Source organism: Tachypleus tridentatus, chromosome 5, assembly GCF_004210375.1.
Source record: "Tachypleus tridentatus isolate NWPU-2018 chromosome 5, ASM421037v1, whole genome shotgun sequence".
NCBI lineage: Eukaryota > Metazoa > Arthropoda > Merostomata > Xiphosura > Limulidae > Tachypleus > Tachypleus tridentatus.
The window spans coordinates 10,072,396-10,089,785 of NC_134829.1; the positions used below are offsets into that span (position 1 = coordinate 10,072,396).

A 17,390-nucleotide genomic window follows, 5' to 3' on the forward strand; every position below is an offset into this window, starting at 1 on the left:
AGTTAAAAATGAGCACTTCATGAGGGTTTCAGACCACAGCTTGCTCTTGAGATCCAGATGTTAATTATTATGGAAAGTGTGGTTGTTTGGGTAGTGTGTTAGTGTTTCTTATTGTGCCTTAGTTCAAGGGTACTGGAATAAAAGTAATGAGTTTTTTTTTTGATGTAATATATAAACAATATATAAAATCAGAGTGAAAAAGTTGACACCTAAGTTGTTTAATACCACAATGCAATATCACTGTCACTGACAAACATGTTTATGTACAGTGTGTGTCAGTTACCATAATGTGGCCTTTATAATCATGATTGTATATTATGATGGCATAGGGTTATAATACAATACTATGAACATCATGGATGTTTTATCAGTAGGTTTGATTCTGTGTATGAAGTGTCCTGTATGCATAATTGAGAGTTGACAACTTCATTATTTGTAAATGTAACCTGAAAATCTTGTGAAAGAAAAAACTTGCATAAACCTGAAAATATTTTTGGTAACATAATAAATTGCTAAACAGACATGTGGTTTTAAAGATTTCCGGACTTTTAATGAATATTACCTCAATATGAAAAGTTTAAAAGCACAAGAAAATAATGCAAAGTGCTCTGAGTTTGTGGATGGATTCAGCAATTTGCATTTATCATTCTTATATTATCAACAGACAAAAAACAATTATTACAAAAATGTCAGTTTGAAAAGTAGTGGTAAAAGTAGCTCAACTGTTTTTATAAATATGTAGCAAAAACAATAGCACTACTGTATTTTCCTTGCTGTAATTGTAGCAGTACCACTTCTCCTTTGAAGAGGTAGTGAGCACAGCTATGGAAATATGAATAATGTTTTACAATTTTTACCTACTTGTCTAGCTAATAATTCAATTATACATTGCAAACATTCATCATGCAAACAAATAATATCATATTTTTGTCAGGAAAAGGTCTAGGAAAAGTCTGAATTTTATTTTGCTCAAAGTAAAAAGTTCTCATATTAAACTGAATTAGTGGAATAAGTGTGAAATATTTATTGAATCTAAAAAGTACTAATCCAATGGAACTGTTGAGGTTTTTAATCCAGTGTGAATGACATCAAGGATTGACTTACTTTTGTCATCCCAAATGTCTTTCTCTACAGGAAACATTTTAAACCCTACTAATACAGTCATAATTTGACAATACTCCTGATACCAAAATGACAGGTCATATGTTGGACCAAGGACATGAGGGAGTAGCACTGCTGGTTGATCAATATGTGCCCACCTGGTCTTTGTCATTGAATATGCCCTTGGAGGCTGTAGCCATCTGTATCTCCTTGGGTTGTACCATCACTGTTTGTTTTCTGTACCTTTCCCCTGGAAAAAAGTGTAATCCCTCAGACCGTGATGCCCTCATTGAGCAACTGCCAACCCCCTTTTTACTTTTGGGGGATCTTAATAGGCACAATCCCCTCTGGGGTGGTCCTAGTATTGATGTGAGGGATTGTGCTCTAGAGCATCTGCTCATGAACCACAACCTTTCTTTTTTCAATACTGGCTTTTACACTTATTTTCATGCAATCAGTCAGTCATTTACTACTATAGATCTTTCTATCTGCTCCCCTTCACTTTTCAGTTGCTTTTCTTTGGAGGTTGACATCAATCTATGGAGTAGTGATCATGTTTTTATCATATTAAGAGAGATTGGCTGTGGTCAGTCTCACCTGACCCATGTGCCTCAGTGGAAATTGGGTCAGGCCAACTGGCCCTCTTTCACTGCTGTCTCGGAACTTGGTCCTGCCATCTTATATAAATCATAGATAGATAATGGTGTAGTAGCAGTAACTAAGTGTATTGTCCAAGCAGCTGCTCAGTGCATCCCCAAAACCTCATCATCTTTCCCACGGCATCGCCGTTTGTTCTGTAACACGAAAAGCTCAGAAACGTGCTTAGGATAAATTTCGTAGGTATCCCACATTTACAAACTGCATTGCATTTCAGCAAGCCCATGCACAGGCTCAGTGAGTTATACGTCAAATCCAGAAGGAATCTTGGATTAAATTTATCTCCAGCATTTCTTCAACCATCAGTTCAAAAGTCATATGGGACAAGATCCAGAAGGTGAGCAGACAGTATACTTCTACTCCCCTCTCTGTCTTAATATTCAATGGCCATAAAGTTGCTGATGCTCAGAGCATTGCCAATACTTTTGGTGAATGTTTCTCTCATGTATCTAGCTCTTCCAACTCATCCCCTTTCTTCTTAGCTATTAAAACATGAGATGAACACCTGCCTCTTTCTTTTTTAACTAATCATCCCTATGACTACAATCACCTTCTTACACTGGTGGAACTCAAACTTGTGTTCCATCAGTTTGACAATACATTAGCTGGATCTGATGACATAAATTATGAGATGGTATGCCACCTTTCTCCTGGCTGTCTTTAATTGGATATGGCAGGAGAATGTCTTTCCTGATGCTTACCACCGAGCTATTGTACTCCCTATTCTTAAACCTGGGAAGGATCCAAAGATTCTTTCGAATAACTGTCCTATTGCTTTGACGAGTTGTCTCAATAAGATCTTAGAGAGGATGATTAATGCTCATCTTGTTTGGTTCCTTGAATCAAACAGCCTTCTCTCACCAACTCAGTGTGGGTTCCAAAGACAACACTTCACAATAGACCACTTAATTTGCCTTGAAACATGAGTCAGAGAAGCCTTTTTGAAGCAACAATATCTTGTTTCTATTTTATTTCATTTAGAGAAAGCTTATGATACAACATGGAGATATGGCATCTTGCGAGACCTTCACTCATACGGATTGTGTGGCAATTTGCCATATTTTATTAAGCATTTTTAAAGAACCACTGATTCCAGGTCTGTGTGGGCTCAACACTTTCCCATTTTTTTCCCACAGGAACTTGGAGTCCCTCAGGGCTGTGTTCTGAGCATCACACTTTTCATTATAAAGATTAATGCCATCAGTGAATAGCTAGCAATTGCTACAGTTGCAAATGGTCATTTCGTTGATGGCTTTCACATCTCATTTCAGTCATCAAATATGAGGGTTAGTGAGTGGGAGCTACAAATTGCAATCAATCATACACTTAAGTGGACTGCAGCAAATGGTTTTCAACTTTCTCTCCCTGAAACTATTTGTGTACATTTCTGCTGCCCACAGGGTATTCATCCAGATCCAGAACTTCTTATTGATGATGTTTTACTTCCTGTTGTCCCTAAGGCACATTTCTTAGATCTTATATTTGACTGTAAATTAAACTTTATTTCCCACATTAAACAACTTCATGTCAAATGTATAAGCACCCTGAACATCCTCCATGTCCTCTCTTCCACCTCTTGGGGAGCAGATCGATACTCCATGCTTAAAATTTATCGTGCACTTATCTGATCCAAACTTGACTATGGGTCTATGGTTTATGCTTCTGCCAGAACCTCAGCAATGAAAATGCTGGATCCTATCCACCATCAGGGGCTTCAGCTTTGCACTGGGGCCTTTCGTACTTCTCCACTCCACAGTTTGTATGTGTAGTCCCATAAACCCCCTGTGTATATTTGCCATTTGCAACTGTCTCTTATGTATGCTTCCAAACTTTGCTCCTTACTACAGCATCGTACTTGGGGTTGTGTTTTCCATCCTTATAATAGAAAATCTGTCATTGTTCCATTTAGCCTTCGTATTCGGGTACAATCAGAAAAATTGGATATATCTTTGAATAGCATAACAGTATCAACAGTTTGGCCTCTTACACCATGGCTAATTACTGTCCCCAACTGTGACCTATCTTTGAGTCATCTGAGGAAGGCTGGTACTCTCGATTGGAAGTATCGTTCTTTATTTGCTGAACATCTTTCAAATGATCCATCCATTCCCATATGTACAGATGATTCAAAATCAGGTAACTCTGTAGGTTCTGTCATGGTTTGTTACAGTTTGGTTGTGGTATGCAGAATCCTCTCTACAGTTTCTGTGTTCACTGCCAAATTGTATGCCATTTCTCTTGCCCAGAATCATATTGAAACTATGCAATATACAAATTGTACAATCTATATTGATTCACTCAGCTGTCTGTTGGCCCTGACATCATTCCGTGTTAGTTACCATCCTGTTCTTATCAATATCCAAAACAAACTGGCCCATCTCTCTCTATCATCTATCTCTGTTCAGTTTTTTTGGATACCAGGTCATGTTGGTATTTGTGGGAATGAGCTAGCTGACAGACTGGCAAACTCTATCTGCTCTGGCTCTATCACCACCCTCCCTGTTCCATATATGGACTATGGTCCAATTATCAAAACCCGACTGTACACCAGTTGACAGTCGGCCCGGAGTGAGCAACGAAATAATAAGCTTTTTCAAATTGAGCCTTCTTTAGCTCTTTGGCCATCTTGTTTCTGTAAAGATTGAAGGGAGGAAGTTGTTTTGGCTATGCAACACATTGGTCACAGTTTTTTAACTCACCACTTCCTTTTATCTGGTACTGATGCACCAATGTGTGGTCTATGTGGTACTCAGGTCACAATTGTACACATTTTATTATCATACGGTTGTTACAAACACGAACGACGACACCATTTTAAACATATTTTTTTAAGGTAGGTTTGCCATTGGTGTTTTTAACTTAAGGTTTTTATTGGACTGTACACCGTTTTATCATGTGTTCTTTTACACATTTTATTTTGACATGAACCCAGGACTGGAAAGGCCAACTTCAGGTGAATGACAGCAGGTTTGAACTTAATGCTTCAGTCTTCCTGGCAGACCATAGTTTTACATATTTTTACCTTCATTTCCATATACAATTATAATATACTACATCTTATTTGGCACAGACAGCCTTGTAGCTCTGTGCCAATAAACAAGAAATACCTACCTTTCTATCTATCTGAAAAGTAAGAGTGTAGTAGATCAAAATATTTGTTATATAAAGATCAAACCAAAATTAAAAACAGAAATGCAACTGTATGTTTCAAGGAATGAAGTGAATGCCTGTTACTTCACAGCTGTACCCCTGTATTATTACTTTTATATAAATAAAAATCATGCTAGATTGCAGTTTTTTACACATTGCTTTAAATTAGTCTATTTTAATTATCATTTTACAACAGTTTTGTCTCTATCAAAATTTGTATCTAAATGTAATTTATATAGAATTTTCAGATATGCGAGTTCTATATTTTGTTACTACCTGAATTTGTATATATAGAAATGTCATTGGTGATCTACTGAAACTGGACCTTTTCTGAATACCAGTATTTGTATGACAACATGCTCCAACACAATTGATGAGTTGAGGTACAAAGCAAAAGTCTCATTGGTAGTAACAATAACAAACCAAAAGCAAAAAGAGAAAGGAATTTCTGTTTTTATATGCCTCTAATTTTTACTAGGTTAATTTAGGAGAATATGATTCATTATGATTTTGATGATGAATAGCAAAACCGTTGATTTCATTCTTTTCGGTTTTTGTTACTTAATGGTGTAATTTCACATTGCAAGTGCTTTGCAGCATAGATAGTGATTTGTATATAGTATTTATTATAATTTTGAAGTTCCTTACTTAATTTTTAATTTTGCTTCTTCAGCCAAGCTTTGTGAATAGAACCCTAAGATGTTTGGAGTCTATTCATCCCAGTCAGTCAGGAAGTTTGTTAGCTCTGCTTATTGATAAATTTCTTCCTACACACCATCTAACCACAGCCCGATTGTGTGACAGCCTAGCATGTCGACGTCTTGAACTTCTATTAGCAGACACTCCAGAAGATGCAAGGAGTCAGCTTCCAATGGAAGATATAGAAAAACTACTAGACATCATGAATAATGCAGGGATTAAGAAAAGGTTTGAATAAGTATAGATGAAAATATATTTCAATGGGTAAATAAAGAAATTCATGGGAGACGTAAATTTAATATTAAAATTGTGTAAAGTCATAGATGTTAGATTAAATATTAAAATTAAGTAACTAGGTTAAATGTTATTTTACTTGTTTCAAGAATAGCATTTTAACTTGATGTTTTAGCAGATTCTTCCTCAAAGCATTATAAATATCCATTCTCACCTTTTGCTTGTCCAGTATTTGGTGTGTAGTTTTTTTTAGAATAATGTCTTCCAGTAATATAGTAACCGAGTGCAAATGTTGAAATTGGTTTGCATTTCAGTACAACCTATTATTTAAAATCACTTATTACATATGAAATGTAATTAAATGTAATTTTTGTATTCCTCACACATGTAAGTAAATATTTGTTCAATACAATTTGAAAATTTACTAAACTAAAAATAATTTGTACAATTTACTACTAGTTTTAAGTGTTTAAGATTCATCTGAGAGGACACTACTAGACGTCGAGATAGATCTGAGACCATACTGCTGTTAAAAAAGCTTTTTTTAATTGTTGGCTAACTTGTCAAAATCAGTCTTATTAGGTCATTTGTATCACAAATTTCATTCATATTTGAATGTTTTTTCGTGTCTTAACATGTCTTTTCAAGAACTTTTGTAAACCATTGAGAGAAAATAGCTCAACAGTTGTTCTTATTTGGTCTTATTGAATTATCTTGATGTCTAATGCTACTAGTAACATTCACTTTTTCTCTCTTTCTCTAAGTACCATGACAGACAGAATGTTAGTGATCATGGTCTTCCACACATTCTGTTCTTTGTTGTTTTCAACATTTCTGCTTCACTCACATTCATTGTATTACTGAGCTTACTTGATATAAGTCTGTCTCAGCCCACCTCTACTTCATTTCCCTGTGGTTTTTTCTGTAACAAATAAATTTTCTCATTACGTGACCAAGAAACTGGAGTTGTCTTCTTATTATTGTTTTTATCAACCCCTGTGTGTTTTTGCTCTTTTGATTACCTCCTCATTTCTTTATGATCTGTCCACAATATCCTCAACATTTTTCTGTAAAACCACATTTAAATTGTTATAATAAAAAAAACATACAAGTTGTAGTATTTCCATATGGTAATACAGCTAGTTAATTAGATTGTTTGTTTTTATTGTTTTTTTCAAGCTTATAATTTTTGCTTTATTGTTTTTTGCTAATACACTAAAATGGCTAGAGCTGGAAAATGCAATGAGGGAGTGTTTAATATTATAATAATCAAATCATGAATATTATTTAAATAAAATTATGTATCAAGCCAATTAAATTCTTTCATATATATATATTTTTAAGTATGATGATTTTCTGGAATAATCAAATGTTTTTCATATTACTCTGGTATCTTTCATGTCTCATACTGTATGTTGTTAATATTGTCCATACACACTCAGCAAATACTTGTACAGTAACTTTGATGGATGAGCATCAGCATTGAACTGTCTTAAATGTAATATGTAATGATTAACTTTTAGTAACAAATGTTTGGTTTGTTTTGAATTTTGTGTAAAGTTACACAAGGGCTGTCTGTGCTAGTCATCCCTAATTTTGCAGTGTAAGACTAGAGGAAAGGCAGCTAGTCATCACCACCCACTGCCAACTCTTGGACTACTCTTATACCAATGAATAGTGGGATTGACCATCACATTATAATGCCTCTATGGCTGAAAGGGCAAACATGTTTGGTGTGATGGGGACTCAAACCCGTGATCCTCAGATTACAAGTCAAGTACCTTTAACCACCTGGCCTGTATATATTTGGGTATGAATGAACACTTGTCTGGGGTCAGATGTTTGTGTGCTTATTCTTAGTGTGCCTCAATACAGTATTTTATGTTCTTTTTATTAAATTCACCATCATCCATCATAAAATGTAAGACATTCTGTACATCTCACTTAAGAAGATATTCTTTTATAAAAGCAGCAAACTGTAGATCTTTCTGGCTTAACTGATTCCTTCTACAACAAGGATAGATGAATTAAAACACAAAATACGAGTGCTTAATATAGGAATTTTGTCTTTTAATTTTAAATAGCAAATTAACTTAAGTTATGGTTTAAAAGTTGTGTAGAAAGACGTGAAAAGCAGGAGTTAGATGTTCTTGTCCCTCTGTCTTCTGTATTCTTAAAAAAAGCATATAAGCAGAAAAACATTTTATTAAACAGTTATTTTCAGAATGTAACTGCAAACTAGAATATTTTCAACATTTGTTTTATTAACATAAATACCCTTTATATCTAGATGAGGAAAAAAGTATTTATTTATTTTTCAGTAAAAAGCCTGACATGGCTATGTGGTTAGTGAAATTTGTGGGTCTTAGGTTTTAACCCCCTTATCAAACTTGCTCATCATTTCAGCTGTGGTTGTGTTATAATGTGACAGACAGTCACAGATTTTTTTTGGTAAACAGTAGCTCAAGAGCTGGTGGTGTTGGCTGGCTGTTTTTTTCTTTTGGCTCTTATTCCAAAATTAGAGAAAGTTAGCACAAATAGGTCTTGAATAGTTTTGCTAAAAATTCAAACAAACTGTATTTTTTTATGTTTTGTTTTAAGCATCTTTATGAAGAGTTGGCTTTGAACAGGTAAATTTAATGTCCTTCAGAAGATGTCATTCACTTTTGTATTGAAAGTTTAGATAAATATAAAAAAAATGAAGATGCAGAATCTATGAAACAAGTAAAAACTTCAAACACTACATTGACTTGTATAGTTGTTTCATAGATTCTGCATCTTCATTCTTTTGATATTTGTCTAAACTTCCAAATGTAGAACCAAATTTTTAGAAGAAAATAAAAGGAACATTTTTATCTTTTTTAAAACTAACACATTCTTGGTTTAAAAAAGTTTATAAACTTATGCGTAGCCTTTAAGATAAAATCTGTGTGTGTAAAAGAAGCCATTTAATTTGTTATTTGATGTTAGAACTTAATATATACCATTCATTGAGTCAATACCAGTGCAATTTCAGTATTATTCAAGATCAAAATAAATTGTTTTTCCCCATCACACATTAAGAATCAATCATAAAGTTTACAACTATTCACACCATTAGGTTGTTGTTTTAAACATGTTTTAAGCTAAAAAGCCATGACATCATTACTTTTTTAATGGTGTGTAGTTGTTACCTTTTATTAAGGATTTTATTTAGAACTTTCCCTTTCACTGATGTTTTTCGTATTGAACAAATTAGCCATCTCAGACAGCTTTCACTTGATACCTCACTTGAGCAATGCACTAATAATGTATTTTTCCTCACTTGTTGAATGAAGTTAATTTAATTTTTTATAAAAGCTGAAGGAAATTGAATCAAAACTACAATACATTATCTTGTACCTAAAAATAAATCTCTCATGCTGTATAATTGAATTTTGAAGTAGTTTTAACAGAACATTAAAAAGTTGTCAGTGTTACTGTAAAAATCAGACTCAAAGGGCACTAAAACTGTTATCATATATTTTAAAGCATTGAATACATTGTTATTTTCTATAACTTGAAACAAACATCTGAAATGCATCAATGTGATATTCATCAGTTTGAAGTAGAAAGGCTGGATAAAATATTTATATTAATAAATTTGTTTTAAGTAAGAGTATGTTATTTAAAGTTTCTATCTTTTTCCTGAACTAGGCATCAACGATTGGTTTCTTTACTGGAAAAATTAAAATCTGTCATTACTAAGGAGTCTAGTATCCAATCTGATCATTCTTTACTGACCATGACCTTCCAACCTGTAGAAACTACTTTAAATAAGGTGATGGCAAAACTTTTATTAACATTGCTTTCAATTATTATATTTTATGTTGCATTTTCCCAAGGTTTGTTGAAATAAAAATAAAAGAGATTAAGTTTATGTAAAGCAGTTAGATAAGTGAATAAAAAATATAACCATTTTGCTTACTATAGGCCAGCACAGTCAATTCAGTGTAATGTGTCACAAAATTTTGTGTTCATTAAGATATGAAAAACAGAGCATTATGACACCAAAAATACTAATGTAGTCTAATTAATAAATTATGAAAGTTAAAAGAACATCTGATACTTATCACTTCATTGTCACATTATATTAAACAGTTTTGAACTGTATTTGTAAATGTACTTTAAAAGTAATTTTTTTTATCTGTTTCTTTATTGAGCTATTTTTAGTGTGTTTATTCATTCACTTTTTTCCATTATTTAAACTCAAGTTTACTGAGGATAAGTTTTCAAAGAATATATTTCTACTGTATGTATTATCTGTGACTGGCTAACCTTGATAACTGCAACCAGGAAGTAGCTGTGTAACTTTTTTTCGATGGGATCAGTATAAAGTATGCAAGTTTGTGTACACATTAAATGTTTATACTATCACCTTTAATGCAGTATGTGTATTTTTACATGATTTGGTAGACTTTTAGAAAACATTACGAGTCTTTTTGTAAATGAACCAAATCTGTTTTGTTACTAGTCCCAAGTACAAAGTGATTTTCATGTCAAGATTAAAAACTATTCTTCATCCCAAAAATCTTAGACTTTGTGTAATCTGTAAAATCTCCTAAATATGTTTCAAATGTTTGTTTTCAATAAAACTTTGTACCTTATTTCTTATTTTCTATACCCAAACTCTATTTGGGTCAGTCAAGTTGACTGGCTTCATCACCACCATAAATAATAAGGAAATATAAAGTATCCTATTTTCATTCTAGAATGACTACAAATTAAAACACAAAAATATAAAAGTGTTTAGTCTAAATATCTCAAATCTCATATCATTATATATTTATATGTATTTGTTATTTTTATTATATTGACCTTCCAGCCATGCCTGAAGATTCAATAACTTAGCATATATGCACACATTACTATATCTAGTAATATAAAACTAGCCTTTTACAAAGTGAGCTGTTTTAGCTGTGTTTTAGTGAGCTAGCAGTTTGTAAGATACAGTCGTGTTTGAATTATAATACATTATATATATATATATATACATACATTATTACTATTTAGAATATTTTCTTAAACTTATTTTCCTTAAACCATAGAACAGCAAATAAAAAAGTACAAGAACCAGTTATCTCTTCACAAACAGAACTTTGTACTTGTTTGCTTCTTGTTATAGGTTGCTAAGTCTAATCAAATTTTCCACCTGGAGGACATGAAGCAATTTTAGTTTTATGTATACATTTTGAAACAACCAAAGATCGTAAATTACTATATCAATACCATATAATTCTATTATAATTTACCAAGCTTAGTAACTATATTTGGGTTAAGAAAGATATGAAATTTTGAGCTGACTAAAGTCTTACCTCACCACTTCAAATCTAGCATGATAAGGAAGAGTTTGATGTCCAAATATTTCAAAACAGGTTGAGAAAGACAACAGGGATCATTCTAAGCTTTTGATTAATTACTTACACCTCATAGAAGAAAATAAATGTATGTAAGCATTTCAAAAAATTGGAAAGAGGTGGGGGGGCACTGCATTTGATTCAGTGAATGTAACAATATCTTGGCAAATTCAAAATATAGGGGGTTCATATTTTATATTTTAGCTTGTAAATATCAATTATTTGGGTTACTAATTTTTAAGAAACTATAAACTTCGTATTTGGACATCATAAACATCTAACTGCTGCATTCAACATATCATATGATATGCAAAAATCAGTGTTTAGATGTCTTTTTAAATATTTACTTTTAAATTGAGAATTAAAGTTGAATTATAGTCTATAATTTGATTCCAAACTTATTAACATAAATTCATAAAATACTAATTCAACAAAATTTGGAATGCAAGCAAACAAACATGATGATATGGCCTTTGATCTGTGGCCCATGTCAGTAGGGTTAAACACAGTTTTTGTATTATTGAAATTTTAGACTTAAAGATACTGGTAGCAAAATTAATTTAAAATAAATGAAGATATTTTCATATGTGGAATAATTTAAAGCATAATGATTTGGTTATTTTTCACTTTGTATTTATGTTTGTGTAGTCTGTTACTTTCTTTATCTTTTTTTATTTGATCACTTCTGACTGATGTCTCTATATTTTCTAAATAAATGTAAAGTTTTCTTTGTTTCTAAATATAAATCCTGTATTTGAAGCTATTATTAAGGTTGCCTAATGATAACACAAGTCTCTATGGGGGAGATGGGAATAATTTGAATAATCAAGGTGAAAACCATGAATGGTGAAAACCCCCATTCAAAAGTCAGTGAGAGGTGTGTGTGTGTGTGTGTGTGTGTGCGCTTCTTTCTCTGTACCTGCTCCCTTATTTGTTTCATCCTTCTGGACCTATGATTTACACATAACTACATTTTTTTAGGCCCTTATCTTGGTGCATCTTTGACCACCTTTGTTTTGATATGGTTGTTCAGTGAGCCCACCCCCTCTCTTTTGTCCATTATCCCTTCTCTCTCATAGTTTACACACTCATACTTTCCTTCTTAATAAAGTTGTCCTCCCTTCACCCTTACACACAGGATTTGCCTATTTTGTTTCTTGTCAAACTGGACCTTTCACTTCTGTGACCTTATTTTTGTCACCTTCTTCTCATCATTCCACTAAATATATCTAACTGCTATCAATGTTGGGTATTATTGGTTCTTCCATCACCCATATCTTCAAACTAATAATTTTGTATGTTACCTTTGTGCCTTTCTTACCAGCCTACTTGTCTAAGTATTCTTTACTTCTGCAGTTCTTACTTGTTTAAAGTCCACATTCATGGCTTTTCTCCTTTCCCAACACCAAGACTTGTTTCTTAGCTTGTCCTCTTTATTCCATTCTGCTTCTTTGTTCTCTTCCCTCACTTGACTGAGACCTTTATGGGATATTGTTTGTTTTTGTTTATACCATAATCAAGCTATTGCATTCTTATCCTTTACTATCTATCTGTTTTGAGTTGTTCCCTCATATTTATTTCCTCTGGTTATCATAATTCCAGTGTTCACCTTCTGCATGCTTCTGACACCCTCTTCCACTACACTTTCACTTTTCCATCCCCGAATTGACCATTTCTTCCTTAGACTTCAGTTGCTCAGGAGTGAGTTGTACTTCTCACCTATTTCTTTTCTCTTGGACTGTTTGGACCTGGTTCAGCTCCTGTGTCCAGTTGTACAACTGTTGTGTCTTATTACAGTGCCCTCTTCTTTTGTCCTTATTCTGGGATCACTGATTTTTAGGAACCTTGTTCCTTCTTCCTTTTCAGAATGGGCACATCAACTCCTCCACTGACATGTTTGTCTTGAGATATAGATGCTCACATTCTATTCATCATCCTTTTCATTCTCTTTCACCTGCTCTTCACTTGCACTTGGATGAGTTTTTCAGGTAGACATGTAGATTCTTTTCACACATTCATCTCTATCTCATGGCTGTTGTATATCCTGCTGGTGTATGTCTTCTACGGGTTGTCATTCTTTCATAGTTTCATTGTCTTTGAACAGAATGTTTATCCTTTCCTTTTCATTCAGTAGGATCCCACTAGATAGCTAGTGTTAATTATGTGGGTATCCAGGATAATGGAAAAGCTGATACCATCCTCCCTGTCTATACAAGTGCCCACTGTGAGATGGGGTATTCTACAAGACCATTTGAGGTTTGTTCTTGGTATCTGTATATGTATATTAAATTTCATGTCCATTCCATGTACTATCATGGAAAATGCCAACACCAGAGCACTTGCCAACTTTTAGTAATAGGTCCGCAGTAAAAGACCTATCTGAATTGAAGGACTGATGATGATCCAAACACAATTTTTGTCTCTCTCCTACATGGATTTTCTTCCTTTTTTTGAGTGGAGGACACTTGCCACTTACCAGTTCCCAGCCATTGGGCTTGTGGACCATGGAGAATCTCCAATTGGGACCAGCCTCTGGGGATAGAATAAAGGGACCTTTTACAGTGAAAAGTGGGGGATGAGGTTGCATTGGAGTGTATCACAGGTCATCCAACACATATAACTATGATACATCATAATATTCAAGAGAACCAATGAAACACCTAATTATACCATTTTTTTATATACTTTTATCCTACAAATCCTCCTGCTGCTGCCAAAATCTAAAGTTAAGATAAACACTTTGTAATCAGTTCTTTCCATGTCTTACTGAAAAAATACCCACAGTTGGCATGAGATCTGTGGAAACCAATGGCTGAGTTGGGGTGTTCATATGTATGCATACTATATCAAAATGATGTGATGATTTCCACCCACAGCTAGCATGGGATCTATAGCAACTGACTACAGTTGAGGTGAATATATTTTAAATACCAGTGGTTCATCACTCATCCTACTCTCACAATGGGTAGGAGACACATTGTGACTGATGATCAGGTAGAGTTGAAATAAAAAGTATGCATACAGACGTGATTCCATACAGTTCTCTCCTGCCACAGTTGGACTGAAACCAGTGGAAAGTGAAAGTGGTGGAGATAAGCACAGATGCTTATTAAAAGTGCCCTTTTCCCACAGCTGATTTTGACCTGTTGTATCTGACAGTTGAAGAGGTGAGAACACGTTATGATCTGAATAAATTCCAACCTCTACATATATTGGCTGTTTGATGGCTTGTATATAAGTACATGGATAGTCATATAGCTACTCTACCCAGCTTTGCAACACAGTTATGGCTTCTTTTCATCCTCCTTTATCTGGGTGAAAAGCATACTCTGGATGAGAAAAGATGTGATTTTCTGTAGGTTTATGCTTTCATAGTCTTTGTACCTGTCCTTTTACCATCTCAATGTGATATTCTAGCTAATCTATATGAGTAGGCAAATAATCTTTTCAGAGGTTAACATTTTTCTATTACCTGAAAATGCATTTTTATAGCTACCTTTTCATATATTCCCACACATGTTCCTCAGTTTTCATTGGATATTTCTTCATTGCTACATTAAATAATAAGGATTCATATGCATGAAATGTAGGGGGAGTCATTGTAAATGAGTGTGTATTGCATTTCTATCAGTGGATGGTTTTGCTGAGTGATTATGTGGTAACACAAATTCATGTTGTTTTACATTGTTAGTTGAGAGATTTCATAAGGCTGGTAGCTTGCAAACCTCTTTGGAAACATGCACAGAACAGCTGAGGAAGATAGCTATTGTGTGTGTGGAAGTGAATATGTATTGGAAATATATTTTCAAGTAAAAACAAAATCTTGATGTATTACTCATATGAATAACCAAGAAGTGGTGGTATAATAGGTACTGAATGCATGAACATACCATCTGTAAACAGATCTGTAAAAACATTTCTTTGTCTGTTAATGTCTTTTCTGTATTCTGTAATATAACCATCAAACATTTGGTCTACATAATAATAATACATTAGGCATAATCCTCTAATATTATTCACACACCAAGGTTAATTTACATTGCTGTGAGTTAAAAATTACTCGAAAACCTTGTAAATAATATATACGCTTTACCACTATAAGAAGCTTAAGTGTATTTTTTTTATTTGCCTCCTCAATGTGGATTCCTGTGCAAGGTGAAGGGGTCTCCCAGAGAAGGTTGTGTACTTTCAGTTTACCTCCTCTGGGATATAAACAACCACCCACATGTTTGCCATGCATGGCAACCTGTGAAGGGGAGTAAGAGATCCTGGTAGTTGAGGGTCCAACCCTAACACATTACTTTGGCCTTGAATTCCTGTAGATGGGTGGCCCCTCCATGGCTGGGGTCAACCAAGTACCAGTGTTGGATGTTCTCAACGGGTGTTGTGGACATTGTGTCTGATGTTGGTGTGGGGGTGTAATGCTCACAAAACCCTGCTGCAATGTCCTTGTTTGGCATTGGAGTGCAATGTATTTGTTATGGATACCCACATCCATGAGAAAAATAAAAATAGAAAAAAACAACAGACTGTTGGAAAATTATCACTCATAGATGACTCTGTTATGCAGTCACTATCACAGTCAAACTAAATACCTTATTCTTATTCTGTATTCATTGTCTGAGAAATCCTTAAAGAAGATGTCTTCCTCTTTTATTCAAAAGGGATTAGAGGGGCTTGCTTGTTCCCCCAAGTCAGTAAGGAAGTTTTGCTCTGGAAATATTTTGGAAGAAATGTCTTCACTACAACATACCAAACTCCTCTTGCAATTGAAAGCCATTTGGGACATATCCATTGAGGTTACTCTCTATACAACTTTGAATTCTTCAAAATGAGTTATAGTTGAAAGGAATTTAAAGAACATTCTGAAGTCGGAGATCCTCAATGATTTTCCAAGACATTTCTGCAGTGTGCTGAATTTCTAATCGCAAAGATGGAATTATGATGCCTTCTAATGTTCTGATATTGACGTTTACATTAACACGTCCTCCTGTCACAGTCATAGTGGGTTGTCTGAATAGTAAGGTATGGCCATACCTTCCAGTCCTCTCAGATGTTTCCAGTGTTAGCAATTCAGTCACTCAAAAATATCATGTCATGGTTCTTTAATATGTGCTTGTTGTGGTGGATAAGACCATGATGCCTATGAATGCAAACTGAAACCACACTGTGTTAACTAGTGGTTCACACTCCTCTTACTCCATTTCTTGTTCTTAATGGGTGGAAAAGAAAGAGGTACAATGCTTGAAGACTATTGAAATTATTGCTCCCCACTCAATCTCAGACACATGCTGATGTACTTCATTCCTCTGTTACAGTGAGAGTGCAGACAGATCTTTCTGTGCCTCCAACAGAGTTGTTTTCAAACCACGTGAAAATTCTTTTGACCTCTGTGGTTAAGAAAGTCGATGAGTCAACATCATCACTTATCTCTAGCCCCACCATTCCTTCCAGCAGCTCTCCAGATCCACTTTCTTTGGTTCTGGGCTTAGGCATTTCCTTGGGTCCATCTTCTTCTCCAACCCCAAGAAGCAGAATGATTCTTCATTCATGTCCTCAGTTGCTGGAATCTTCTTCCAAAGAAGGAGACCTGCCAACTTGACTCAGGGCAGAATTCATCGAAGTCAATAGACCCCCTTCAAATAAAGGAAAAAACATGGTTAAAAACAGAAGAGCTCTCTGCCCAGTTCTCCTCCACCTGAATAAAAATGGTCACATTAATACAATGGAAATGTTGAGGTTTCTGTTATAATTTAGATGATATCAAAGCACTGATTGATTCTTATCATCCCGTGTGTCTTTCCTTATAGGATATGTTTTTCAAACCCAATGATATAGTCACTTCATGCCTGTTTTCTTTATACTGCAATGACAGGTTGTATAATGGGCGAGTGCATTGCTTTGCTTCTCAGTGAGCTCATGCATATGCTCAGCAAGTAAGATGTTAAAGTTAGAAGGAATTCTGGATTAAATTTAGAACCAGCATCTCTTCTACCACCAGTTCCAAAGTCATATGGGACAAGATTTAGAAGGTCAGTGGACAATATGTTCCTGTGCCCCTTTCAATCTGGCCCGGCATGGCCAAGCGTGTTAACGCGTGCGACTCGTAATCTGAGGGTCACGGGTTTGCATCCCAGTCGCGCCAAACATGCTTGCCCTTTTAGCCGTGGGGGC

At 34.5% G+C, this 17,390-nt stretch overlaps 1 protein-coding gene across 10 annotated transcripts in view; it reads left to right on the plus strand.

Annotated features, from left to right (window-relative positions):
• The window catches only part of htt (huntingtin), a 303,204-nt gene that overhangs the window by 176,401 nt on the left and 109,413 nt on the right, over positions 1-17,390 (plus strand). For all 10 annotated transcript variants that reach the window (XR_013028209.1, XR_013028210.1, XM_076501072.1 and 7 more), the window contains 2 exons: positions 5,582-5,835; positions 9,517-9,640. Coding sequence is in view for 8 of the 10 variants with exons in the window: in XM_076501072.1 (XP_076357187.1) it covers positions 5,582-5,835; positions 9,517-9,640 (378 nt within the window). In the remaining 2 variants the exon portion in view is untranslated. The remainder of the gene's footprint in view (positions 1-5,581; positions 5,836-9,516; positions 9,641-17,390) is intronic.